Genomic DNA, 25,577 nt, shown 5'->3' with positions numbered 1-25,577 from the left:
CAACCACTTCACCCATACAGTAAAGGTAACGTCTCCTGAAATAGTTGAAAACATCAGTGTAAATAGTTAGTGTCACATTGTCAGATGACTGAAATAAAAATTCAGTAATGTTCATTTTGTGCTGTTTTACGTCACTCTCCTCTTCAATTACAGATTTCAAATCAGAATGCATAATGAAGTGTCTAGGAGTTACATATTGCAGTACATTGTCCCTGTACTGTACTGTACTATCATCATCCATACACAATCTAACTGTGCTGACACATCACATGTGACAATGAACAATTCACAACATGATTAAAATAGTAACCTCCCTCTCCCAGAGCAGAGACACATCTGCTGTCGGAGACTACCGGGGTAATGATTACCGTGTGCCATCTACGACCACGTAACACTATATCCGTCTGTTTTACTGTACATTATGTAAAGATAGGTAACAGTTGGATTAGCAGTGCAAAAGCAAACTTACAAAAATATGGAGAAAATATGACAGCTACATAATTCCAAAAATACACAATATGTACATGACACAATTGAACTACTTTCACATTTGAGTTCAGTAAACACTGCATAGGTGACCGTATCACTAGCACAGATGAGATTGTTTTATCATATAATGCCTCACTTGAATAAATATTACATAAATATTTGCGCTTTCTATGTTAATCTCCTCCTGCAGCCAACACTGTTCCAGCGTCCGCTTCATGAAAAGACGATACTTAAAGAAATGAACAACAACCTTGCACCATGAATGTTAATCTGTAATAAAAGAACATCCATACATTCAAGCAATCATACAAATGATAGGAATTAAAAACATAAAAAATAGCAGCAAATGTCATGTTAAGCAAAACATGGGTTAAATTAACGATAAAACATGTAGTGCATTTGTAATTCATTAACAAATACTTAATACATGAATAACACAAAAAGCAAAGTAAGGCTTGGCAAAATTGGCTTGCAAATAAAATAAACAAGACGGATGTCTCAGTGGGCCACTGAACCAATAGAAAAACATCATTCGGGAGCTCTGGACAGAACAGTAATGAACCTTCATGTTAACCGAAGGAAAGATATCTTAAAGCACTGCCTTCAACAACAAAACAAGCACTGCATAGCCCTCAAAGCACTATCCGCCCCAGTACCACTTGTCAAGGTTATTGAATGCCTTGTACTCCTTGTGCCTACGCAGGTAATCACATGCCAGACATGTGTGCTCTGCCCAAAAATAGGCCTTCTTCACTTTAAAGTGCCTCCTCCACTCAAAGTACCTGAGGTACATTTCCTCGTTCTTGTCCAAGAGCAGCAGGTAATCGGCCAGCTCCTTGGGCGAGGTGAAGTCGTCCACGTGGATGAAGGCGTCTCCCTGGATAAAGTTCTCATAGTTCTGCCTGGCCGGGCCCAGAACCACTGGCACTGTCCCCACAGAGAGCGGGTTGTACAGTTTTTCAGTAATGTAGTCCTTGTGGATGGAGTTCTCAAAAGCCAGGTAGAACTTGCAGCTGGCAATGGTGGGGAAATAGTCTTGGTCAGAGATGTACTCCCCGAAGGCTTGTCCATACGCGTGAACCTCAATGTGCTTGTAAAGCTCATTGTAGTATTTGACCCGCACGTGGTCCTGGTTCCAGTTGCTCACAATCCAGCAGATCAGCTTGTTTTTGCTGGGTGGGACAAAGTCCTCCTCACCCTCCGCTGCTACGATCGACCCATAAGGCACTTCCACGTCAGCATCCTGACGGTAATTGAGAGTCAGATTGAACAAGTTCTCGATCCCAGGCAGCTGGGAGGAGTGCGACGGCGACTCCAGGTTCATCCATATCCACTTCTGGAAGGACGGTCGCTGGAGCGGCGGCAGGTTGGACAGGTCCGTGCAGATGTCTCGGTGATGGATGACGACCCCGTCCGATTTGTTGTAGAGGTTTCTGTCCGCTGTGATGAAACAGCCCTCGATGTTGAAGAGGGAGCTGCATACGCCCAGGTCGTAGGTTTGTCCGAAGGGCCAGAGCCATATCAGCACGGTGGTCACGTTTTTATCGTTCTTGATGGAGAAGAGGTTTTTGACCCGGTCTGTGGATACTGTTGACTCTACAGGACCTGATAACCAGCTGGTAGATGGTTTAAAATACATCAAAAACAGAGTCACAAAACATCCCAGTATGAATGTGCCGAGCAGAAGGGGTCGTAGGATTCTGTGAATAGGTGCAGATGGCATACTCTGTCCTGGAAAGGGCACACCAAAGAAGAAACAGCCAGAATAAAGTAATGATCAACACTATACAACATCCAGACTAATTACCTCAAAATGCAACGGTATTGCACATTTACAACCATGTTTGTGTATTTTATACTGGATCATTGCTTCTGAACATCATTTGTGCCTCAATACAGTTGGCTTTTGAGCATCTGCACGTGAACACAGTGTTCCTTTTCTTGCTATAACCTATGAATGTGCACCCTGCCACGCGCAAGGCACCCACTAGTTTGGATCAATACTCTTAATGAGAAATGTGTTGAATTCCTCAGGCTCATTAAAATACAAACCTGGTGGATTTGACTGAATGTTGAAATCCAAGCAAAAGTAGAGGTTGTGGGCATCGGAAGGAGCAGATCCTACATTGGGTCGACGGTGGGATCAATCTTCTTTGTGATTCAGCGCTCATAGACACAATTTGTTTTTGCAGGTCACAGCTAAGAGATGTCCCTTTGCTTTTACGCAGATTAACAATGATCCTTAATGATCTAATGAGGTGCTTTTGATCTTGAATGTACAGGTCTTCTTAATGACGCCTCCTTCACGTGAGCAGGGAGAGAGAATCAGAGAGAATCAATTAGAGCTAGAAAGACTGATCACCACCACAGAAAAAGCATGCATGTGAAGTTAAAATTCAATCAACATGCAGAGATAAGCTTTTCAAGGAGCTTGGAAATAAAATGAAAACACTAAGGTTATTGCAAAATAGCCAGCTAATCATGGATCTTATTTAAAATTTGTTTGTTAAGCATGGATGCAAGCTTCCAGCTTGCTATTACTTTTTGGCACGTACCATGTATTGTGATAGAATTCTGCCATCTTAAGGCTGAGGAGAGTACAAAGGCCCCCAAACTCTCCAGCTTTCTGGGGCTCAACACACCTGCATGTTGCATAAAGAGGCTATACAAAGAGAAATAGTCCTCAACCACACGTCACTGAAGCAGATTTAAACCAATAAGACAAGCTCCATAACTGATTTTTCTCACATCATGTGTCCAATGTGACATATGGGGAATGATATTAGCTGTATGTATGACAGTGGCCCTTCATCTCTCCCATCTGTGACTTAGAGATCTGTGCCCAAAGGCCACATGGGCCGGAGCCAGATGAGTGTAGTCCTTTTAAAGGCTTGTGTTATCAATACATTTTCATGTATGCAAATCCTCTTACACAGCTGTATGTTTTTTTGTGAGCAGCAGTGATAAGCTCCCTGCTTTACAGAGGATGCAGCCTGTGCATACCTTCATATGGTGTAGTGGCATCAAATGTGTTAGACACAGTACAGATTCAGAAAGGCTGAACTGTACAGTAGTGCAGAAATCAAAATCATGCCTATTAAATATGCAGTGTGTGATAAAGTTAGTGTCTCCATGGTGATGGTGCTGAGGTCAGATTGAGAGTAATATGGCTCTCACACACTCGTTATTTCCCTCTTTTCTTTCCATCTCTGCACCAACCAATGGGATCGGAATGAAGCATGGGCAGCTCAAGAATACATTCAGATTTTAAACATCACTGTTTTTTGTCAAACGCATTGTGATGTATTTGGGACACGAAAAGAGCACCGCATGGGTGAGTAGTCTGCAGCGAGGCTACGTTAGATATGACTGGAGAGGCAGAAAAAACGCAACGCAAATCAGTCACTACATCAAATCCCTGACGTGGCTTTAATAACAGGTAGGCTAAAGGGCAAAAGGAGAGGGCTCATGTCCTGCAAAAATGCCCCCCCCCCCCCCCTCCCAAACACACACACACACACACACACACACACACACACACACACACACACAAACACACACACACAAAGTTTGTGTATTTTGTCAGGTGGGCCACAGCACTGATTGTAAAATGATAGTCCATCCCAGGTGAGAATTCATTTCTAGCCACCGAGCACTGAAGGTCATTATAAAACGCGATGCTATAGTCGAGCCACACTATTTAAAATGGTTGTCTTTAGGCGTGCCACTGCATCTAAGTTGATGAGAACATATTCACTGGGATATTATATGTGTTGACTTACATGGCACCCTTTTGCGCAGCAAAAACGCGCAGAGTACAAATAATAGCGTAGAGGATGATGCTGACGAAAATGTACAGTATAGTGTATAGGCGATGCAAACACAGCTGGCAGTGCAATGTAAGATTTAAAATACGGGTCACATTTACTGGAGAAAAGACAACCAAACATATATGGCCCTATAAACAGCCCAGTGCATGGAAAAATGTGAAAGTGCCGGTCAGTGAATTTACAGTGGGAGAGCTTTTTCTAATTAGCTGGCGAGGATTTGCCGTCAAAATCAGGTACCGCTGCTCAGCCGTGGGGTGCAGGGAGAGAAAACACACACACACAGCCATGCATTTCACTCACCATCTCGACAGACGTGAGTCAAAATAGACCTGTCTTCTCATTTCCTCCAGAGATCCGTAAACTCTTTTTCAAAGACACCTTGCAACATAAGGAAGATGGGGATGCGTTTGGAATAAAAAATCGCGCCCGTCCGCCGTATTTGCAGGAATAGATCCGGATGAGCCCACATCCATCGTCTTGATCCAAAAAAAATACCTACTGTAGCAATGTGCGCTGAATCGTCCTCGCTGATGCACACCGACGCAAAGAATGATGGCTGCAAAAAAAAAAAGAAAAGAAAAAAAAGAATTGGCGGCTACGCCGTCAGCCTGCACACTACATTCATGGCTCGTTGTGTGAGGACGCCATGGATGCTCAGTGATTTGATGCGATGTGGAATAATTCCCTGCTGTCTGTCCATGCGCTACCTTGCTCTGTTTACCGTCAATGCAGCTGCAGGCTGTGGCGGAGCGTGTGTGTGTGTGTGTGTGTGTGTGTGTGTGTGGGGGGGGGGATGCTGAGACACAACGTTTGTGCATATCACACTTCAATCATCTGCTTGCGCTTCTCCTGTGAATAAACAGGTGAATCATCGCTGCTGAGGATCAAAAGGTATTCCCTCTTGGCCTGTATCGACTCTTTACAGGCTAACACAATAGCGGGAGCTCTAAGTGGTACATGGCTGCCTTTATAGTGATGTAGCGGTACGCCAAAAGGCTGACCCATGACCGCGAGCCAGTAATGATGCACCACAACCACTAACTAAATCCAACGTCAGGTAAATGAGTAATGTATGTCAATTTTTCATAATGTACAACACTTGCTGATGTGAACTATTGATGCCTCGGCACACAAGGTGGGTTCACTTATTCTACTTATAACAAAGAGGCACTTGAGACTCCAAATGTGACCATAAACACCATTAAACCTTCCACGTAGCAAGTTATGCCTATTAAGTCATTCATTAATCATTTAAAGAGGCACTCATGGGGATTTATTATTGCACTTCCATAAAGTTGTGGGACTGAGAGATATACTTAAGAAAGGAGAAGAAAAGAACGGTCCAAGTCAAAGGACCGGAGGCTGAGATATCACCACTTTTTGACCCTTCTATGAATGTCATCTCCCTACCATTCCATCACTATGATTCATCTCAGATTTTAGTTTGACACGCCACTCAAATATCAAGATCTATGCTTTTTTGGATATTGTTTCTGGGCTGAAGCAGAGTTGGAAGCAGAGTGATGCGATAGTTTTGTACTTTCCTTGTTTTCCAGGACGCACTTTATTTATTTCTATCGGGGTTCAATATAGGCTCAGATTACAGGACGGAGAAACATGCCTAAAAGACTTAGCAGGATACGGTGGAGACCGTGGAGTCTGAGATTAAACATGCTGATTACGTTAGGAATCCTAAAATGTACAAGGCTGTGTAAACATAAGTAATAAGACATCAGTTAAATTAACAAGAATTCACCCAAGTGTAAAATAAAAAATAAAAATCACATACATCACTGCAGCCAAAATTCAGATAATTAAGTTCACTTGCCTGTGGCTTCAAATTTAATTTGGCTGTTCTCATACAATAATTTATCATTTGCATTTTGTTGTGCATTCTGCAACTAGAACTTCATTTAGTTTCCATTTAAATCATTTTATACCACCGTGAATAAACACTGCTGTGGCTCTTAGTCGGCTCAATCCTGCCATTTCTGTCGCTCGCCACCAAATATCGCAGCCCATTTGCGGGTTATCTCCAGGTAGATTGCAGGTTTATTGGGCAGGTAGTCCAGATACACAGTCTGACTCGTTTTGGGAATTGCCATTTCAATCTGAGTCCCCTCGTGCCATTCATTAAAAGATGTTATCGAGATGAAATCAGGCCTGGCTTTTAAAGCAGCACTCAGTGCGGTTTCATAGTATTTGCCGTTGATGCGGTTTCGAGTGTTTTGGAAGTTCCAGGGTCGAATGCTCGTGTCAATATACCCAGGGCCCACACTTGGGATGAATATCAGGCCGTTATCTTCGCAGAAAGATTTAATAGAGTCCCAGTTTCGCTGAGTGGACCCATAGGAAAACCCATTAGTAGCAAAGTAGGTGTAGATACCATCGAAACCGGACGTCAGGATATCCCTCTTGTGTTTCTCCTCGACCAGCAGGGCAATGAAGGTGGCGTCATACGGGGTATCCCTAATGCTGTTACTCTCTGTGTGTTTTAGCAGTTTGGCCCACTGCTCCGAGTTCATCAGATATGAGTCATACACATAGAAGAGTGGAAGAAGCTTGCCATTGTTTGTCCGGTACTTAAAGAAAGCAGGGTGCTCTCCGTATCTGAGAGGAGAAGGCATACACAACACAAGATAAACAAGCAAAGAAAGGAAAATGTCAAAGGAAAAAAAAAAAAGATGCAAACATGGCGATTATTGATTGATGATGAATCATGAAAGAAGGATTTCCAGAGGGAGTGTATGATTATGGTGCTGACATTTGACTGACAACACTAAAGAAAAACACTCACTTCTCAATGATGTATTTGACATTAGTGAACATGTTGGCTTCATCTCTTTCTTTGTATGGTTCAATGTGAAAGGCTACCTGTAAACATTCATATAGACATACATTTCTCAGAGAATTTCTTAAGATATTCCGAATATTAGAAGTTTTTAACCCTTGTGTTGTCTTCCCGTCGGTCATGAACTTGTTTTCTTTCCGGGGACACATAGCAAAATTTACTTTTTTTGGATCCGTTCTGACATTTTCGTCACTTTTTTTGTCCCTCTTTTTAAATTTTTAGGTTTATATATATATATATATATTAATATATATATATATATTACCTAATTACTTTTTTACCTAAATTTTTTATTATTTTGACTAAAAGTTAAAGGTCAGAGAATGGTTTATGTCAAAGTTTAGTCAGTATACTGTTTTAAAACCATTTTTAAGAAAGAATTATCAAATGCGATAAAATTCAATAAAACAACCAAAATTCAATGGAAGTAATGAATAATTTTACCTGCAAGGATTTTTGTATGGAACCCATACATCATCCATACATCCAGGTTATTTTGGGGCAATTTGGTTGTAAGAAACCCATATTTCTGATATAAACATTTATTTTTTTGAAAAAGTGTCATATTTAACCTGAGGACAACACAAGGGTTAAGAAGCTCTGTACAATTAGTCTGCTGCTAAATGCAAAACAAAAGCCTACTGAACACGACTATCTTCATACAGACCTTAATATGGTATTTATGTGCCACTTCCAGCAGTAAAGGCACAAAGTCATCCGTTGGACCACCATTATCATCCTTCATATTAGGAGGATACCAGGAAACAGCAATGACACCTGAGAACAAACGCAATAACAGTTTAAACATGAAAAACACACATAACGCTCCATAATGATAGGTTATTCTTATTATATACACTGTAGTGATATACAGTAGGGGCAGAAATGGAACATGGCGGCAATCATATTCCCTGATATCAGTCAATTTTTAATTAAATATTAGACGTGAAACAGCATGGATAACAAAAACACTGAAAAGTTGTACAACCAGTTTGCCGATGATCATCACTGCATTATGTATCATAATATAGGGCATATTATTGTCTTTCGGCGTAGCCATTAGTGATGTTAAAAATGAAATTGAACAAAATTAGCTTTTTTGTGTTCTACTGTAGATAGATGTCAACACATTTAACTGTCATGAAAATCTATTTTACACATGACTTTGCACACATCTACGGTATCGTAACGCATTGTATCACTGGAACATAATGCAATAGTAATTTCAATAAGGACGTTCCAATCCGACTTTTCCCCCCCTCACGATTTAGATTCTGTTACCTTAAGTCACGGTATCTGCCATTACAGAGCTCTGATCTCATACCAGTGCTCCCTTGTCATCCAACAAGGTAACATGAGGCCAGGAAATGCAGTGGCACTAGCTGAATAAATGTAACTGAACTTATGATGTTGATGAACAAACTGTATTTAATGTGAATAAATGAGGTCAGATTCGAAACCACATCATAATATCACAGTAATGGTTTCGTTAGAAAAAGACAAGTGAGAATGTTGAAACAATGTCCGGCCATGTCTTACCAATGGCTGCTGTGCGCAGCTGCTGCATATGAGACTCTATAATGGAGGGATCCCTAGAACTGTAAGCCCCTAAAGACGGGTAGAAGTTGGACCCAATGTCATCAGGTGGGACGTGTCTCCCTTGTGGATACCCCTGAGCCACCTTAGCGTCCCAGTGGGGCAGCTGCGGGTGGTCCCAGTGGATGTATTTGCCATCAAACTGGGGGTTCCCAAACCATGAGTAGTAGAAGGCATGGAGATAGTAGTTTGGAGGAGGGAACTTCCTCAGGGAAGCTTCCAGTTTCTCAGACTGAGCAGAGTCATTTATTTTGGTCTGGTCTGCTTTATTGTCGTTTTCCTTCTGGATTTGATTGTCATTCTTCCTGTCCAGGAACAGCTCCGCACCAACAGGGCTGCTGAACGGAGAGTCTTCTGGCGTCAGCGACTTCAAGACAACCGTTACTATGAGCACAAGCAACACCAAAGCAAATAATGTGATGCAAGATTTGCGCCTAAACCTTGCCATTCTTCAGTTAGTGTTTGAGGCTTTCCACAGTTCATTGCCGAGACAGCAGTGGGGGATTGTTGTCGGACAGGATGCCATCAAAGCTCTGTCAGTGAGTTTTTGTTCTGCCTGGAAGGTTTGAAGAAACAAGAGACATAAGTATGGTATAAATGAACATTAGGACTGCAACTTACAAAGATTTTCTTGATGAAACACCTAAGCATTTGGTCTATTAAAAAGGCCTTAAACTACCTTGTTTGTCAGCCCAAACCCCACTATGTTTTGAGGGCTGAACTAGTATTTTTTTTATTTATTATTATTTTCTTGATTAATAGTTGTATGTATTACACAGTGATACGCATCCATCAGAAAAAGCAGTGAATAAAGGAGGCGCAGAGAGAGAGAGAGAGAGAGAGAGAGAGAGAGAGAGAGAGAGAGAGAGAGAGAGAGAGAGAGAGAGAGAGAGAGAGAGCTAGCTACATTGTGTTAAATGACTGCACACTAGCGGAAGTGCAGTCAGAAACAAACCAGTTACACAAAGCTAACTGTGCTATAGCTACTAGCATACAGTTCAGCGATGCCTAAAGACAAAATGAACAAGCTAACAACGTTAGCTAACGCAACGCTACCTGTATTGATGAACTTTAGACTTGTCAATAGCAGTAGCAGTAGCAGTAGCTGTAGTTACCCTCCGACTGTCAAACACTTCGCTCGTTTTCCTATTGCATTGAAATACAGTCTCTAGTGTTAAACCCAACCAGTCCTATCAGCTCGGGCGACCCTTCATGAATTATTTCGTTTTATGAAAATGCTGAGGACGGGACACAACCTGCACTTGTGGTTCGGTTTAGCTTGTCCCGGAAAACGTCGCAGATCTGTAAACGCTTCGAGGGCAGGGACCGCGCAGTGACTGTGTCCCATCCATGATGGATATGGAGCTGATGTCACGCGCTGCGTCCTGTTCCGTCAACAACAGTCCCAGGAGCAGTGTAACTGAATCACAGTGATACACGGCGCCCCATTCGTCTGGGAAGGTGTATTGTACGAAACCATCCTCACCAAAAGGACCAACAAATTGAATTTTTTTTGTACATGTGTATATTATTGTTTGTATATTAGCATTATAACATTCCTGTTTCAAAAAAATACATTTCAAGTTTTTTTTTGCAGTGGTTGCTAACAACAACTGAAAATAACATGTTCATCTCCATCATCAGGCACAACGGTAGGTGAAGCAGACTGCAAATTTATTACAAATTAATATAGACACATATGGACACAAAATATTTGTTTGCACAAACTAAGTAAAAAGAAGTGTCATTCTTCCTTCTAGATTGATTTATTATTCTGTTAGTGTATATCTAAAGCATTTCTTGTCTTATAATTTTTCTTCTTCTTGTTCAAATAAAAAACGTTAATGCTCAATATGTCTTTGACCTTTGGCAATCATGAAACATCATGCCAATAGGGTTTTTTGATTGAACAATTTGATGGATCATATTTGTTTTAATATTTCTGTTTATAATATTCCATAGTTGTTTGAAGAGTTCTAAACCAAATATCTTATGCAGACTCACATTTGACAATGGAAAAACCACAGCCACTGAAGTTTTCTGGGCGCATAAAGAAGACAAGAAGGGTTCTTTCCTACCAGACCCCCTACTTTCTGATGTCTGAAGACGATGATGATGTGATGATTCCAGATGCAGTGGAAGCACAGGATGGACAGGTTTCTGCAAGACAGGCTATTGGTTCACATTATGCATACATTTAACAGACATGATTACTCGTTTTTTTGCAGAAAGAAAAGTACATGTTAAAATTAATACATTTAAATGCTTTCCGCAGGACAACTCCACATTTAGCTCAGAGAGGATCATCTACTACGCTCTCCTCTTTCTAAAAGTGGGACTGTGGATCACTTTTGCTTGGATCTTGTCCTATCTCCACCTGGGCGTTCCATGTTTTCTCCTGCCACTGATCTTGTGGTTGTACTCCGGGCCGATGCACAGAGCTCTGAACTGGGCCAAGAAGCGTATATCTAGATGCATGCATGCGTAGATGCATTCAGTTGTTTTATAACACGCAATGACAATAAACCATGATTTGATAACTGTCACACTGGGTCGAATGACACATAAGCAGAAAAGAAAAAGAGTTCCTCTGCTTTTCAAGAATACTACCAGTCAAGACACTATCAGTTGAATGTTGAGATTAAAAAAAATAATAAGTGTAGAAGGAATCACAACTTTGCAAGGTCTTAAATTTCTTGACAGTACAACGACATTCATTCATGGAAAGGCATCAGTAAACACAACATCCATTTTGGTTTACATCCATTTTATTGAATTCATAGACTTTCAAACAAACTTGTACAAATTGCAAAACAGCTTTTGGTAACACCTCAATTTTTTTGTATCAGTATGAGGAAATAAATTAGTGATTAGAAAGTAAACAATGTGAATAGATAATATAGAACAGAAAGAATAATACCACAAAGAGCAAAAAAGAAAGAAAGAAGCAACTGTTTTCTACGGAGTCAAATGCATCTCATTTACAGTAGACTTAAGTTGTGTCATTGTGGTGACTGACATTTTGTAGTAGCAATGCAATGAAAGTCCCATCCTGAGCTGTCTTTTTTGAAATACACATTGGATTTGTAATACTTTGTACTGTACTACTGTATTTATACACCAGGTGGCATCACTATCACACAGCAGAATGGCAGGGTCCTGCCACCCACTTCTCCAGTTCGCATACTCAGTACCAGAACAGATTGGACCATGTGATAAGATGATAGCTGGCCTTTTACTTTCCAAGAGCCAACTTCCTTCATTTTGTAATGTTGTGTGCGCTATAAACACAACACTAAACAATTCAAATACTGTGGAACAATTTTTGAAACTTGCTTTTTATTTATTTTATCCTTTTAAAACAGTGTACGGCTTTACTTAGATACATTACACATCTGCAAAATTGCCAACCAGTGGTGTTAGATATTTTCTACCCTTATGTGCTTCTTCATACAATGACGAGGAAAGGACAACTTTATAAGCACTTTAAGTACACCATGTATCCAGTATGCCTGCAGGTAAAATACTGACCACAAGTGACTCATGGTATTTGTTAAACGTCTGTGCATGGACATTAATCTCTCAGCATCTCTTACTACAAATCAAGAGGATTATATGGGGGAAATTATCTTGATGAGAACAAATAATAAATAGACCCAGAAAAAATGTTAATACCACCTCTGTGTGAGGAGGGGCATGCTTTTGAGTGGGTGTGGAGTCGAGGCACAGGGAGGCATAACGGAGTGGAAGAATCGATGCCCAGAGGGCGTTGTGTTTGGACAGAGCGTGTCCACTGCCAGCAGCATCCGATCAAGCCAGTCTCTTCACATTCTTTGCTACTCATTGGGAGGTGCACTTTTTTTCACTGGTTTAATATATAAAATGTGCGCCTGCACAACAACCACAAGAACACTGCATATGCTGTGATGTGTTTAAACTGTTAAACGGAACCCTTAGAAATGTTATTTGTCTACAGATGTAGACCTTAGTATCATTGAAACACTTTGGAAGAAGTCCCTCTACTTTAAGAGAGATCGAGGCAAAAACAATGTTCAATCTGTTATGTGTACTTGTCCTCTAACTCAGTCCCTTTGGCGCTCTACACAGAGACGACACAGAACCTCAGACAACCTTAAATGGCATTGGAAGTAAAACCACAAAAAAGATCATCGGTTAATAATATCAAAAATACCAACAAACAGGCAACAAAAAAAGAAAACAGATTGGTCACAGCAAATGTATGTACACATACACATTAAGAAAGAGCTATCAGTGGAGTTGGGGAGGGGGTGGGTGGGTGAGAAAGATTTGGGGCAATTAGATAAGCCCTGTATCTTCACTATACAGGGGAGTTACAGGGGTTGCCGTAATGGGGGGTGGAGGGGGGGGGGCGGGGAGCCACAGCTTCACGTTCACCTCTTCTTGGGGGCTTGGGTGGTGCGGGGTGGGGTGACAGGCCGACCAGAATTTACACCACCATACTGATACTTGGCTTTCTTCTCTGAGGGCTTTAGGATCTTTGAATAAAGAAACACAAACACAGAGACACACAGAGAAAAGATGCATGTGTGAGTTTTTCGAGATAATGTTATCGAAAGCCCAAATGTACATGTGTCCCTGATCATTTCAGACTACCTGGAAGGAGCACATGAGGGATTCATCAACACTCATCATGCCGCCTGCATTGTCAAACTCCCCGCAGTAGTTCGGAGCAGAGAAAAGTGTGACCAGTTGGCGTTTGGCAAAAAACTCATATCCATCCTCCACAACCTGTTAGAAGACACATTACATTATCCCACCGCCTACAGCGATCAATACCAAGAAACAGATCTTCAACCACCTACACCTGAATCAATATGAAACGCTAAATGCAGAGCAAAAACATCTAATGTGTAACAGAAAGGATTTACATTCCAATGTTGACAATCACTTGATTTTAGTCATCTATCTGATGCTAGGGCCTTAACTGCAAATGGTTCTCTTTCTCAGTGTAATATTATTTTCCATTAGCAAAAACATGAATAGATAAGAACTGAGAGCTACAGTAAATTTACAATGAATGGGGGATTAAAAAGACATCCACTATGCTACACAAGGTCTATTAATATGTGGTATAGCTCTTGTGTCTGTGTCTTTGAATCAGCCCCAGTAATTACTTGTGCCGAAGACACAAACTAATTGAGGTCAGCTATCAATAAAGAGCACGGCCAACCAATCTTCAAAAAAAAAAAAAAAAAAAGATCAATTTGCTTGCCATACATTTCCTGCAATCCCGCTCCACATCCTGGCTCTCTACCTTCATTCCCGTCATAGTCACCTGGTGGGCTCTGCAGATGAGGTCCAGGTCGTGGCGGTTTAAGAACTTGCTGACCACGTCTGCTCCGAAAGTGAAGGAGACCCCGCGGTCATTCTCTCCCCAACCTTGTACATCCTTATCTGGGTCTGACCACAACAGGTCACACAGCAGGCCTGAGACACACGGAGAGAAGGAGATTAAAAGAGTTGGAGGGAGAGCATAGACAGGCATTGGGGGCACAAATGTGCTAAAGATCCAGCTGACTTTGCTGATGCAACACAGAAGATCTACCGATGTAATGGTCGTTCAGTGGGAAAACATGTACGAGTATGAGCATGCAAGTACGTGCAATCACATAAATACAGTACCTGTGTCAGGCACGTCTGTTGGCCTCATGATCCTGCGAATCTGCTCCATTGACTGCAAATCAGGCGATAACCCTAAAATAGAAAATAAAGAGGTTACATTTCTTTGAAATTACCAAGATTGTATTTGGAAACCAGGGCATCAAAAAGTTCCGGTTTACATTTGGGACAAGGGAAGAAAATACATGCCAACATTTCTCTTCCAATTTCGTTCTCTCGTACTCATTGTAATTTAATGACAATAAAGGCTTCTTATCTCATCTTATACCTCCATGGCAGCAGAAGATCTTCTCATCAATGATAGCAGCAATGGGGAGGCAGTTAAAGCAGTCGGTGAAGGTCTTCCACAACTTAATGTTGAACCTGCGCTTACCTGGTGGAGCACACAAACGCACATTAACAAAACCAAATTATATAAGTGCTTCAGGGCTGTTTGAGTAACTGTGTCCAGGGGGAGTTAACTTCAACTCACACTCATCGTAGAAGCCGTAGATGCGGTTGATGGAAGCACACTCATGGTTGCCCCTGAGCAGGAAAAAGTTCTCCGGGTATTTAATCTTGTAGGCCAACAGAAGGCAGATGGTTTCCAGGGACTGTTTCCCTCTGTCCACGTAGTCGCCCAGGAACAGGTAGTTTGCCTCTGGAGGGAAACCACCATACTCGAACAGCCTCAGTAGATCTGTGTATTGCCCATGGATATCACCTGAAAAAAGCAGGTTGGAGGCAAGGATGTTAGTTTGACCATTTACTATGCAGTCACGAGGACAGGGTGCTTAATTAGACTGGGACAATATGCTCTTGTCCCAATTAGATTATTTCACGATACATGGGTGCCAGTTCGATTTGTATTGCGATTCGATAGTATTGAGTTCTGAGATTTTTTTCCCCTACTTTAACAAAAACAAAAGTTGAATAATACACTTCTAGGGGCAATATATCATGAGCCATTTCTAAAAACTGCACATCACATGTCAGTCTAACATTCATATCATTTGTAAATAAATACATAACATCTATTTTTGCAGTCGTTTAGCTGGAAACAGATATGATGTAGTTGCTGTTGGCGGAACCGTATAGAAAGACAATATTTAGGTGAATCACTGGTAAAATTTTCTTTTTCAATTCTAGGAAAAAGATTTGATTTAAAAAATTGTCACACTAGTGCCACAAATTGGCCCTAGAGCTTAACTTACATTGATTACAGAGATAACGTCTTAGAGGAAAAAAAACCATTCAAACAATAAAGATATACGGTAAAGAAAATGGAGCGAAAGGGAGGAGATTATCAAAAACACTGGTGATGAAGTTTGTGGAACAAACAATAAGACTTAGAAATCTTGAAAACATGCTAGAATACCATCAAAGAAAATGCGGGTTTGATTTGATTTTCAAAACACAGCCAGACATGTAGGTTAGTGGGGATATATGACTGTGCCTACGCTTTAGTGGGACTACAGCAGCAAGCATGCACACCTAAAATGAGCCATTACAACTGCCACCAGATCAAGGGCGTGGCCCATGGGAAATGAGCTACAGCAGGAGAGAATGCTGACAATCCAGGTTAATCACAAAAAACACAGGACACGCATACACATATCCACACCAACTAAATTTAATTTGAACAACTCTCCAAGGATTCAGGGTCAAACTTGTCTCTTTTTGATTTCAGTCAGGCAGTGATGTGCTGGAGCAGCTCTTACCAAAGCACAGAATCTCTGCAGGGGAGGCCCACTTCATCACCTAGCCAAGACCTGCTTCCTTTTATATCCTCTATCACCAATTTAAGAGCTGCTCTAATTTAGGCTAAGTTCTTCAGACACAGATGACTGTAGAGAGCATTACAGAAAGACAAGGACAATAATCACAGGTTTTATCGTGACCAAAACAGAAAGTAAATTCATGTGCCACACTCTTTATATGGCAATGTTTCATTACAAGATGGCACCAAATACAAATTAAAATGAAATAGTAGGCCTTGTTCAGACGTGCAGAGTTCGGCCTTGAGATTAAAATGACCACCAAAACTTACAACTTTATATCATAAGAATGGCTGGCACGATTTGTTTCTATTTCATGGTGTCCATCAGGGATCTAGGCACCAAAACCCAAACCATGACTGGCATCTAACCTATATGGCAGCAGGCCTATACTTACTTTTGCATGTGTCTTAGGATGGCATGCAAAAACACACTTTTCGCTTGCATGTGAATGATTAAAGGAAGAGTTCTGATGTTTGAAGTCTAGCATTGTCTTTTACCCAGTGCTCATGTTGTGCTTAGCTGGGTGGTTTATGTTTCATCATCAATCATTTTCTTTGCCCTGGACTCGCAGCCCCAGCTTGCCATCTAGAGTTATGATGCAAGTGCTGGCAATATTAACAACTTCACAATCCTTTACATTAATAATACACTATCAAAACTTTGATGAAACAAGTCAAAGTATTAATGAAGCGCTCCAGCAACATAGTGCAGGTTACAAGCTCTCAGTATGATATTAAGAAAGCTTTTTAAGTGTCTTATATATGACTTTAGTTGGTGTGTACAAAACCTATTTGAGTTTTAACTACTTGTGGGACAGTAGGTGGAAAGTTGGGGTCCATGTGTCAAGTATTTTACAAGATGTCTGTTTTATAGATGATAAATATTATAGGTTTTATACCAGTCGCAACAGTGACGCTGGTATTGTTTTCACCTTGTGAGACAACGCTTTACTCTTTCAGCTACTTATTCATCCAAATTAAAGCCAGCCATTCAGTTTAGCATCAGCTTTTACAAAAACACAAATTACCACAACTTTCATACAATACTGGTATTATTTCACTTTTTTTTTATACATCATTTATATTAATTAGAACCATTTCGACTTCTCCACATTTTCCTACAACTGCACCCTTTTCTTACACATTTAAGCCAGGAATTCAGTGTAGCGACAGCTATTCAGAAAACCTTGAAATGTTTCACTTTTGTTTCATACATTATTGGTATTATATAACATTTCAATGAAACTCATACTAATTAAAACTTGATTAAATCATTTATTATTAACTAAATTATTATAAATTATTCTCACTACTTTACCTTTTGTCTTACGCGTTTAAGCCAGCAATTCAATTTTGCTTTAGCAATGTAACTTTTCAGCTTTAACACACATTTTCTTCAGGAAATGGATTTTCTAGTTTCAATGTTAGTCTGCCACAATAGCTGAAAATGAGCCATATCTTCATTTTAACATTGTCTATGAGCATTCATAACAGTGTAAGGGGGCTTGCATATCTGCCTCATTTAGTTTGGTTGAATCACGCTAGAGTTCGTTCTCCCCCTTGGTGCGGTTCGTTTGGGCAGGTGTGAATGCAGCAATCGCACTCGGATGAGCATGAGAGGCGGACAGAACAAGCGTACTGAGACCACCACCTCTGTACGCTTTCAACCAAAACTCTGGACTGGAGCGTTTCATTTGCGGTGAGAACGTGATCCGACCTCTAATAGACCAAATGCATTTTTTGGAAAAGGAACCAAAACAAGAAACATTAACTGAAAAATGCTACAATCATAATTTTTGCCCTTGGTCCGGACCAAATGAATCAAAATAAAGATTTGAAAGCATCCTAAATCTGCTAATCTAGGTACAGCTGGGAACAGATCTGAAGACTGAAAATCTGTAAACTACAAACACTGTATATAATAATGAAAACAATGATTTTGACAAACAGATTTGTTTTGTCTTGGCAGGCTGAAAGCAACACGTACTGGTAAATACAGACGGGGAAGTAAATACAGAGGACAACATGCAGAGAACAATTAATCTTGCGTGTGCTTGCACCAAAACAGAAATGGACATGAGGAATAACCAATTAGCTAGCTTAGCTCATTTATATTGTAATTTACTCAGAAATGGAAATTAAATGCAGAAAGAAGCCACATTTGGTTACAATGGTAAACACAGAGACAAGGCACCATGGACTGTAATCTCTTCAGATACAGTTGGAGGTGAGTGAACTTTGTAAGAGCAGGTTTAACTTCAGCTGAGCTGTAGTTCTATAGTAAAAACTGGATTAACTACCACCATTTGATTGGGTGTCTGTTTTTTAAAATGTAGTCAGAAAGGCCTATCAGGTTAGCTTTACTATCATAACTATCCTCAACTCCACACACACTCACACAAGAGTTGCTGCATGACTGATTGCAAATTTTGTTCACCAAGACTGGCTCTCTATGGTGGCACCCCCCTCTGCCTGCCCTCTCACAAGAAATTGTAGGAGGACAGTGAATTATTTACTCAGCACTGCCTCTGCAGTGTCAAAACAGTCCGAGAATAGCAGCACAGAGATTTACGGTTTAAAAAGCAGAGCAAAAGGCTGAGAGTTGGAGGACAAAAAAAAAAAAAAAAAAAGAGTGCTAGACCTGAGGTCAGTGTTACAAATGAGCATGATTTGTCTCACAAAACAAAAAAGCTATGGTGATAATAGAACCCTACAACAGTAAAAAGGATGCAGCAGTGCATCTTACAACTCCCACGTATGCAGCCCATGTGTGGTACAGCCCATGTGTGGTACAGCCCACGTGTGGTACAGCCCATGTGTGGTACAGCCCACGTGTGGTACAGCCCATGTGTGGTACAGCCCACGTGTGGTACAGGGTTAGGTTAAGATGAAAAACAACAAACACAGAAACAGTCAGCAGACAGCCTACAGCCATAACTGTAATATAGTCTGTCTTTGCTGTTCTAGATGGCGTGACACTTGCATTAAAATCATATTCAAACAAAAGATCTACTCAAGGAAAAAAAAAATACTACGTAACAAAATTATATATCCAGTATTATTTCAAGCGTTATTTGAAATTTAAAAAAACAATCTCCTCATGAATACTTATGATGCACAAGTCAAGCAAAATAGACAATAACAACCCCTACCAAGAGTGTCTGAGTACTGATATAACGTGATGGAATGTTAAAAATTAATACAAATTACTTCAGTGTGAAAAGTGAAAACAGGCTGCCTTGGATATTCTGCTAAACTGTAGCTAAAGGTGTTCTATTTATTCACCTATTAGATCATTAACTTTAAAATAAGAGACTTCTTGATAGGGTTGCACAATATTGACCAAATGAGATATTGCAATAATGAGCATGAATATTGCGATATTGATATTCATTTCAATTATCCTAAACATATATAAAAACAGAAAAGTTATGGGAAAACGCATGAATATAGAATATCAAACCGATAGCTTTTACACATCCAAATATAAACATAGCATGCATGCTTGTGGTCTTTCTACAGCCAATTTAACACATTCTCACATATAGGATTTGATTATTATCACCCATGTGACTGCACAAGAAAAAACACCGTCAACAACATTGTAGTAAAGAAATTCAGTTTTATATTATTCTGTTTAATATGGCATTGGGATTACAGTTACCATGTGAGGGAAAGAGTAAGTGCAGAGCCTGATCCATGTGGCCCTAGTTAATAATTAAAGGCAATCATTGTTCGGTTTTTATATTCAGTGCTGGTGCCCTGAAAAGGCGTCACAGCCATGGGTTAAAGGCAAGTAATTAGTCTGGCAATAAGTTTCAAAACAAACAAAGAAAGTAAAGGAGCAACAAGGAAACTAATAACACCAACTTAAACTCATGCATATTTTATGTGTCAAGGTTAGGTTTATATGGATAAAGGCAGACATATGGATAGCATCATTGTCTCAACCCTCAATTTGACAAGGAACAATATTGATTGGACTTCATCAAATTAATTATGGTTTCCCATTATCACGTTTATCACTTGAAATACAAATGCTGCCATCTGAGGTTGACACAGTATTAGGCCTACACAACAACAAACTCAAAGCCAATGTGTGTGGGAGGAAACTGGTATGAGGACAGCCACAAATGAACTGTGTGTAGGCCTGAGCCTATATGTGAGCTTGTGTACTGTATTAAGGACTGGCACATAAATTAGACAGTTCTGAGTTGTTTGCCGTTGCCGCGCTACACTGGAGGGAAGAGATAAAGCATGTGGGAGTGTGCCAACAGAGATGGGCAGGAGCCAGCTAGAGATTGTGATAGTGGTAGAATTTCGAATGCTGAGAGGGAGTTCACCTGCATATGTGCACTGCTTTGCTCTCCTTCGGTCTGTCCATATTGAGTGTGTAAGACAGAGCTACACAAACTATACATTCGCAATTCCCCTTTATGTATCCTTCAATAACATACACAGGGTAGTCAAGTCGAGAGGGTAACAGTGACTTAATATATGACCCACGCTGAGCTGAGGCAGTGTTTTTCGCCCTGGTTACATAAGTAAACCTTTCAGTTCAGACATGCTTCAGAGGAAATGTCACAGTAGTGTTAGAGTAGGTTATACAGTACAGAAGGTTATGAGAGAGTGAAACATGAGGTTGTAAGAAAATGGCCTAAAACAAGTCCAGAAATGTACAACACTGACCACAGATCTTCAGGGGTGCCTCAAGCTCCAGAAGGATGGGCTGGCTGAGGAAGATCTCCCTGGATTTGATGCAGAGACCCCGCACCTCTGCCTCTGTCATCTGGACTATCTTCCCCGGGCGACATCCCCGTACTGGAGAGGAGAGAAAAGTCACTGTCAGCGCTATCAACATCTGTTAGCATCATTGACACATTTAAGAAACCCAGTGCTTAGACTATGAGCCCTTAGCAGCCTGCATCTTCAGCACTGGTGTGGGCTTATTGGCTGTGTAGTTGCACTGTTAGCTTAAGCCTACTTTGTGGCGTTTGGCCACAGCTTTGGGAGCAGATTCATCTTCCAATGAAAAGAGGAGTGAGAATTACAAACGTTGGTTACAGTCAGCAGTTGAAATAATCAGACCTATGAAAAGTGAGATTACACATTAAAACAGCTTCCTTGCTATAGTATCTTGTGGTTTGCATAAGACTCGAGTGAAGTTCCATTTAGTTTTAAAAGCCTGGAATTTATATATTTGCATGGTTAGTGCAGTGGTTGATCTGTTTGATAAGTGTGCTGTGTCACTATATTACAACTAGGAAATAGCAGTTGGACGGTACCTTGTGGCTTGTGTAAGTTATTTTAAGTTCCATCTACTTTCAACAGTCTGCATTTTATATATTTGCGCGGTTTGGTTAAAAATTTGACTGATTGATTAAGACTGTACTGCTTGTTTTTAAAGCCTTGAATGGTCTGGCTCTTGCCTAGATCTGTGATCTGCTAACTTAAGCCTGATCGCTGCTTGAGATCCTCTGGGAAAACTCAGTATCCTCTTTTTGGAACTCAATTTTACTTCACCCCATTTTCCTTAACCAATGGTATTTTTTAAATTATTTAAATTCTTTTATATTTTTGGGGATGTTCTTTACTTTTGTTAATTGTTTTAACTGTAAAGATTTGCAACTTTGTTTGAAAAGGTATATAAAGTTATTATTGTTATCATTAATATAGCAATGACAACAGTAGCTACCTGTGCTCTGTCCCTAGATTAACAGAGTAAATAGTGACTGGACAGCACTTAAATAGCCATCTTCGATTCTGTCTCAGTTTGGCGTCACACAAAGCAAATCAAAGCATTACGTAAAGATGAACCATTGGCGATGGAAACAAAAGTGATGAACAAATCCATGACTGAAGAATTATGTAATAACTAACCATTTTGGTATGCTGACTTCAAGCTAGACGCCCACTAAAGCTAATAGCTGAGCCTAGCAAAACACATGTGCGTTAGTGAGAGAGGAAGTTTGAGAGGAACACTTTTTTTCTATTTGCCTTTTTGTTTGTTTTGTCATTATAGAATGACAAAACAAGGAGCACTTCAAAATGGATTAACTGATGTATGGTGAGCAATTCCCTAAGTTTAGGGCATGCATTTTTTTTGTGCATACATAACGAAAATGTGTGCATTCACATGCTACTTACTTATTCACATGCTACTCACTCATACTACCTTGCTGTCAACGTGTCATTAGTAATGTAATCCAAACAAATCTGAGATAAGTGAGAGAACCAGCGGAATATGGATTCTCACAGATGGTGAATCTGAGTGCCAAAAGCTATTCTAGGGCTCCACCAGCCTTAATCAAGTGTTGCTTTACACCATCTTTATCATCCATCGACTGTATCTGCAGTGCTTCATATCCACGCGCCACGCATTGTGTGAAGCATAACATTACAGAAAAAGGACTCTTCACTCAACGGCCAGGCCTCATTATAGCTCAGCGAATTAAGCTTGGATGCTTATCATCCCCGGCTTTAACACTGAACTTTTACTGTTCGCACTTCTGCAGCCTGGAACTTTAAAAAAAGATTATGTTCTTAAGAACACTGAGGGCCAAAGGATAAAATAAAGCAATGACAAGGATTTGCAACCATCATAAACCAGATCACCGTTTGTGTCTGTGTGACTGTACGAGATCCCTGGAGAAAGCAGCCCAGTGTTTCTTAAGTTGTTGTTTTTTAAGATTATTTTTTGGGGCTTTTCCATTTATTAAAGTGACAGTGGATAGACATGAAAGGGGGAGAGAGATGGGGGTTGACACGCAGCAAAGGGCTGCAAGTCGGATTTTGAACCCGGGCCGCTACAGGACTCAGCACACATGGGGTGAACGCTCTTACTGGGTGAGATAGAGGCAGCCCCAAAGTGTTTCTGAAGTTTTAATTCTAATGAATAAGCACTCTCACCGCCACTTGGCTGTTCCTCAAGACTGGATTTTCTCAGACAGCAAAACATACAAAAAGCTATTATGTGATGTTGAGATGCAAAATAAGGGCTCAAGACCTTTTCAATTATTGGTCTCTTGTTATGGTAAGTCTGTGCTGAACATTAGAAACATCAACAAAAATACGTGCATGTGTTTAAGACCAAAGCTGGTTTTGTTACAGCTTCAAATTATAATGCATTCATTAAAAACAGACAGATTCAAAAGAATAGAATACTCGCTTTATCAAAACAGACACAAACCGATAGCTGGACACTAGGAAAATAGGAACCAGGGTTAATGAAAGGTACAAGACAATTTGAAAGCCTGGCTTTGGTTTCTGCTAAGTTAAAGGGTGCATTTTCCTGGCTAGTACCAGTAAACATTGAGCATACATTTGGACTGATCCAGAGTAATTTAGTAAGCAAAATCCACACCCCTGTCATAGTCACCAAGAAGCAGAGTTCCACACTGGCAGTGGCATTTTACTAGGAGACATTTCTTATCTGCAGTACAGACAATCAAAAAGGATGCAATGCATAACGTCCATTTATCCTAATCATTACATATGTGTGTGAGTTCACACCATTAATAACAAAGCTAAACTATTATGTAAGAAGCCTACGAAACAATACCATCAAATCAATTAGTCACGTGTAGTGACTTTATTTAACAGCATGAAAACCATCTTGCGCCAACAAGATCCCGGTAAAACTGAATACTTACGACCAACGCCAAGTCCAACTTATATTTGAAATATGAACCCAATCAACAAGTCACTGCAGTCCAAGCTGAGAAACAAATAAACACAGTGTGTAAAGGATTAACAAGCCCTCCAGCTGAGAAAAAAAGAGCTTCACGAGTAGAAAACAGAAAAGAAGTTGATAACAGGATGTGAAGCAGTGATATTACTTATTTATTTTTAATTAATTTCACCATTTGGTAGGAATGCTAACATAACAATTTAATTGAAAGAAACACAAGCCAGCTGCAGTGTAATGGCATGTCCCAGCATTTACTATAAATAACAAATCTTAGCATTTCAACGCTGGCATGCTGATGTCTCGTCGCCTCCAACAGAGTCACAGATACCGATGGAAAGTATGCCAAGGACAGTTGATTTTGCCTTAGTGGTCTGGTCAGACTCAAATGATATATCACAGGGGAACAGAAAACTCCCTGCCTTCTCTCGAGCAGATTGCCAACACAAAAGTATTTTTGCACATCCCTCTCTCTGCCAAAACCTGGTCTTAAAACACAACACAAAAGGTCCTTTATTTACCAAGTATGAAAGCAGGAACGTTGCAATTCGTGTTTTGCCACCTGTATCTATACTAACACAGATAGGTATTTAAAGGGAATGTGTGCTCACGACCTTATGTGCATGAGTGCACTGAATCACAGCAACACACCTACAAACCCAGAGGAGTGATACAAAAAAGTAAAAAATGACTTCACAAAAAGCAAAACTACCTCACAACTCAAATTAGTCAGTCTATGGTGTAGTGATAAGGGCATCCGACATCAGATGAAAGGGTGGGCTATATATTATTGTTAACGTAGGCCTATGTCTATAGATTTAAACAATCAGTCAAAATATTCCCCATTTTCAAAGTGACATAAATAGATAATGAACAGTAGCTAGCTGTATCATAACAACTTAACCGTGTCAAGGGCAGAGGCGCTGGTGAAAATCGGTGTTCATGCCTTTGATTGACACATAAAAAAAAAAAAAAACTATCTTCCTTAATAATAATGTCCGGAACAGTTACAACCGTGAGAGCCATGACAAATGATTCTGGGATGTATTTTATTGTTGTAACGCACAGGACAAACGTCCCAGCCCTTCCTTCTAGATACATACCCCGTAACGTAGCTACATCAAATTGGACAATAAATGCCAGAACACAGCAAAAAACAAAGGCTCAGGCACAAAGTCTAATTACATACTAAAGTAAAAACCGCGACACAATAAAGTTACTTGGCAAGAGTAACGTAACAAATACCGCGAAAATTGAGAAACGTAGGCGTTCACCGCTGGCAGTGTTTATAAACACGGCCAGCTAGCTAACCGTTAGCCAGAGCTACCCGGGGGTAACATCGTTTCAATTTCCTGCGTTATGAGACGCAACCGCGGTAGTTCCACAATACAAATCAGACCAGGCTTAATGAACATAAACAGGTAAACCCGTCTAACATTAGAGACTGTACTGAAATTGTTCACCTTCCAGGAGCCGAGAGATGAGGCTGTCCACGTTCAATTCACCCTCCGCCATCTTCAAACTGATGTGGTAGTGTTGGCCGAGTTGATTCCCCTTAAAGACACCAGGAGGCGTTGTTGTCAAGAAACCAGTAGGCCTAACTGTCGATGACAATCAGAGAAGTAGCTAACCACCTTTATTTTAATTAAAATGAGTTCGATCGTGACTTTAGGCTGACAAACATACCGTATATCCTATGCTTAA

General features: G+C 40.4%; 3 protein-coding genes across 4 annotated transcripts; all 3 read right to left on the bottom strand.

Annotated features, from left to right (window-relative positions):
* Nucleotides 1–144: 144 nt before the first annotated feature.
* Nucleotides 145–5,223, bottom strand: LOC116679803 (alpha-(1,3)-fucosyltransferase 9). Its single transcript, XM_032509247.1, has 3 exons — nucleotides 4,620–5,223; nucleotides 2,542–2,790; nucleotides 145–2,220 (listed from the first exon to the last, which is right to left on the bottom strand). The coding sequence occupies exon 3, from the start codon at nucleotides 2,210–2,212 to the stop codon at nucleotides 1,130–1,132; it is 1,083 nt and encodes a 360-aa protein (XP_032365138.1). The 5' UTR covers nucleotides 2,213–2,220; nucleotides 2,542–2,790; nucleotides 4,620–5,223; the 3' UTR covers nucleotides 145–1,129.
* Nucleotides 5,224–5,859: 636 nt separating this feature from the next.
* On the bottom strand, nucleotides 5,860–10,247 carry LOC116679802 (glycoprotein endo-alpha-1,2-mannosidase). 2 transcript variants are annotated; one of them, XM_032509246.1, is made up of 5 exons: nucleotides 10,023–10,247; nucleotides 8,710–9,322; nucleotides 7,838–7,947; nucleotides 7,117–7,193; nucleotides 5,860–6,929 (listed from the first exon to the last, which is right to left on the bottom strand). In XM_032509246.1, exons 2-5 carry the CDS (start codon nucleotides 9,212–9,214, stop codon nucleotides 6,296–6,298), a joined length of 1,326 nt encoding a protein of 441 aa, XP_032365137.1. In that variant the 5' UTR covers nucleotides 9,215–9,322; nucleotides 10,023–10,247; the 3' UTR covers nucleotides 5,860–6,295. The 2 variants fall into 2 exon arrangements, with proteins under 2 accessions (XP_032365137.1, XP_032365136.1); XM_032509245.1 differs by having other exon boundaries at nucleotides 9,823–10,114.
* A 1,363-nt stretch (nucleotides 10,248–11,610) lies between these two features.
* LOC116679804 (serine/threonine-protein phosphatase PP1-beta catalytic subunit) lies at nucleotides 11,611–25,459 on the bottom strand. The gene is made up of 8 exons (XM_032509249.1): nucleotides 25,337–25,459; nucleotides 20,876–21,007; nucleotides 14,900–15,130; nucleotides 14,696–14,800; nucleotides 14,431–14,502; nucleotides 14,084–14,235; nucleotides 13,402–13,536; nucleotides 11,611–13,283 (listed from the first exon to the last, which is right to left on the bottom strand). The coding sequence occupies exons 1-8, from the start codon at nucleotides 25,386–25,388 to the stop codon at nucleotides 13,179–13,181; spliced, it is 984 nt and encodes a 327-aa protein (XP_032365140.1). The 5' UTR covers nucleotides 25,389–25,459; the 3' UTR covers nucleotides 11,611–13,178.
* Nucleotides 25,460–25,577: the final 118 nt, after the last annotated feature.

The sequence above is a fragment of the Etheostoma spectabile genome, unplaced genomic scaffold (assembly GCF_008692095.1).
Source record: "Etheostoma spectabile isolate EspeVRDwgs_2016 unplaced genomic scaffold, UIUC_Espe_1.0 scaffold00018250, whole genome shotgun sequence".
In the NCBI taxonomy this organism is placed as follows: Eukaryota; Metazoa; Chordata; class Actinopteri; order Perciformes; family Percidae; genus Etheostoma; species Etheostoma spectabile.
Note: the sequence above shows the minus strand (reverse complement) of the source record. Positions and strands in the feature narration are given on the sequence as shown.

Coding starts and splice junctions, on each gene's coding strand:
- LOC116679803 (XM_032509247.1), bottom strand. CDS start 2,212: ATGCCATCTGCACCTATTCACAGAATCCTACGACCCCTTCTGCTCGGC.
- LOC116679802 (XM_032509246.1), bottom strand. CDS start 9,214: ATGGCAAGGTTTAGGCGCAAATCTTGCATCACATTATTTGCTTTGGTG. Junction 7,194..7,837: donor CACATAAATACCATATTAAG/GTCTGTATGAAG, acceptor GAATGTTTACAG/GTAGCCTTTCACATTGAACC. Junction 6,930..7,116: donor GTCAAATACATCATTGAGAA/GTGAGTGTTTTT, acceptor TTCTCCTCTCAG/ATACGGAGAGCACCCTGCTT.
- LOC116679804 (XM_032509249.1), bottom strand. CDS start 25,388: ATGGCGGAGGGTGAATTGAACGTGGACAGCCTCATCTCTCGGCTCCTG. Junction 15,131..20,875: donor GGCACCCCTGAAGATCTGTG/GTCAGTGTTGTA, acceptor TGCTTTTTTCAG/GTGATATCCATGGGCAATAC. Junction 13,284..13,401: donor CCCTCATGTGCTCCTTCCAG/GTAGTCTGAAAT, acceptor CTTTATTCAAAG/ATCCTAAAGCCCTCAGAGAA.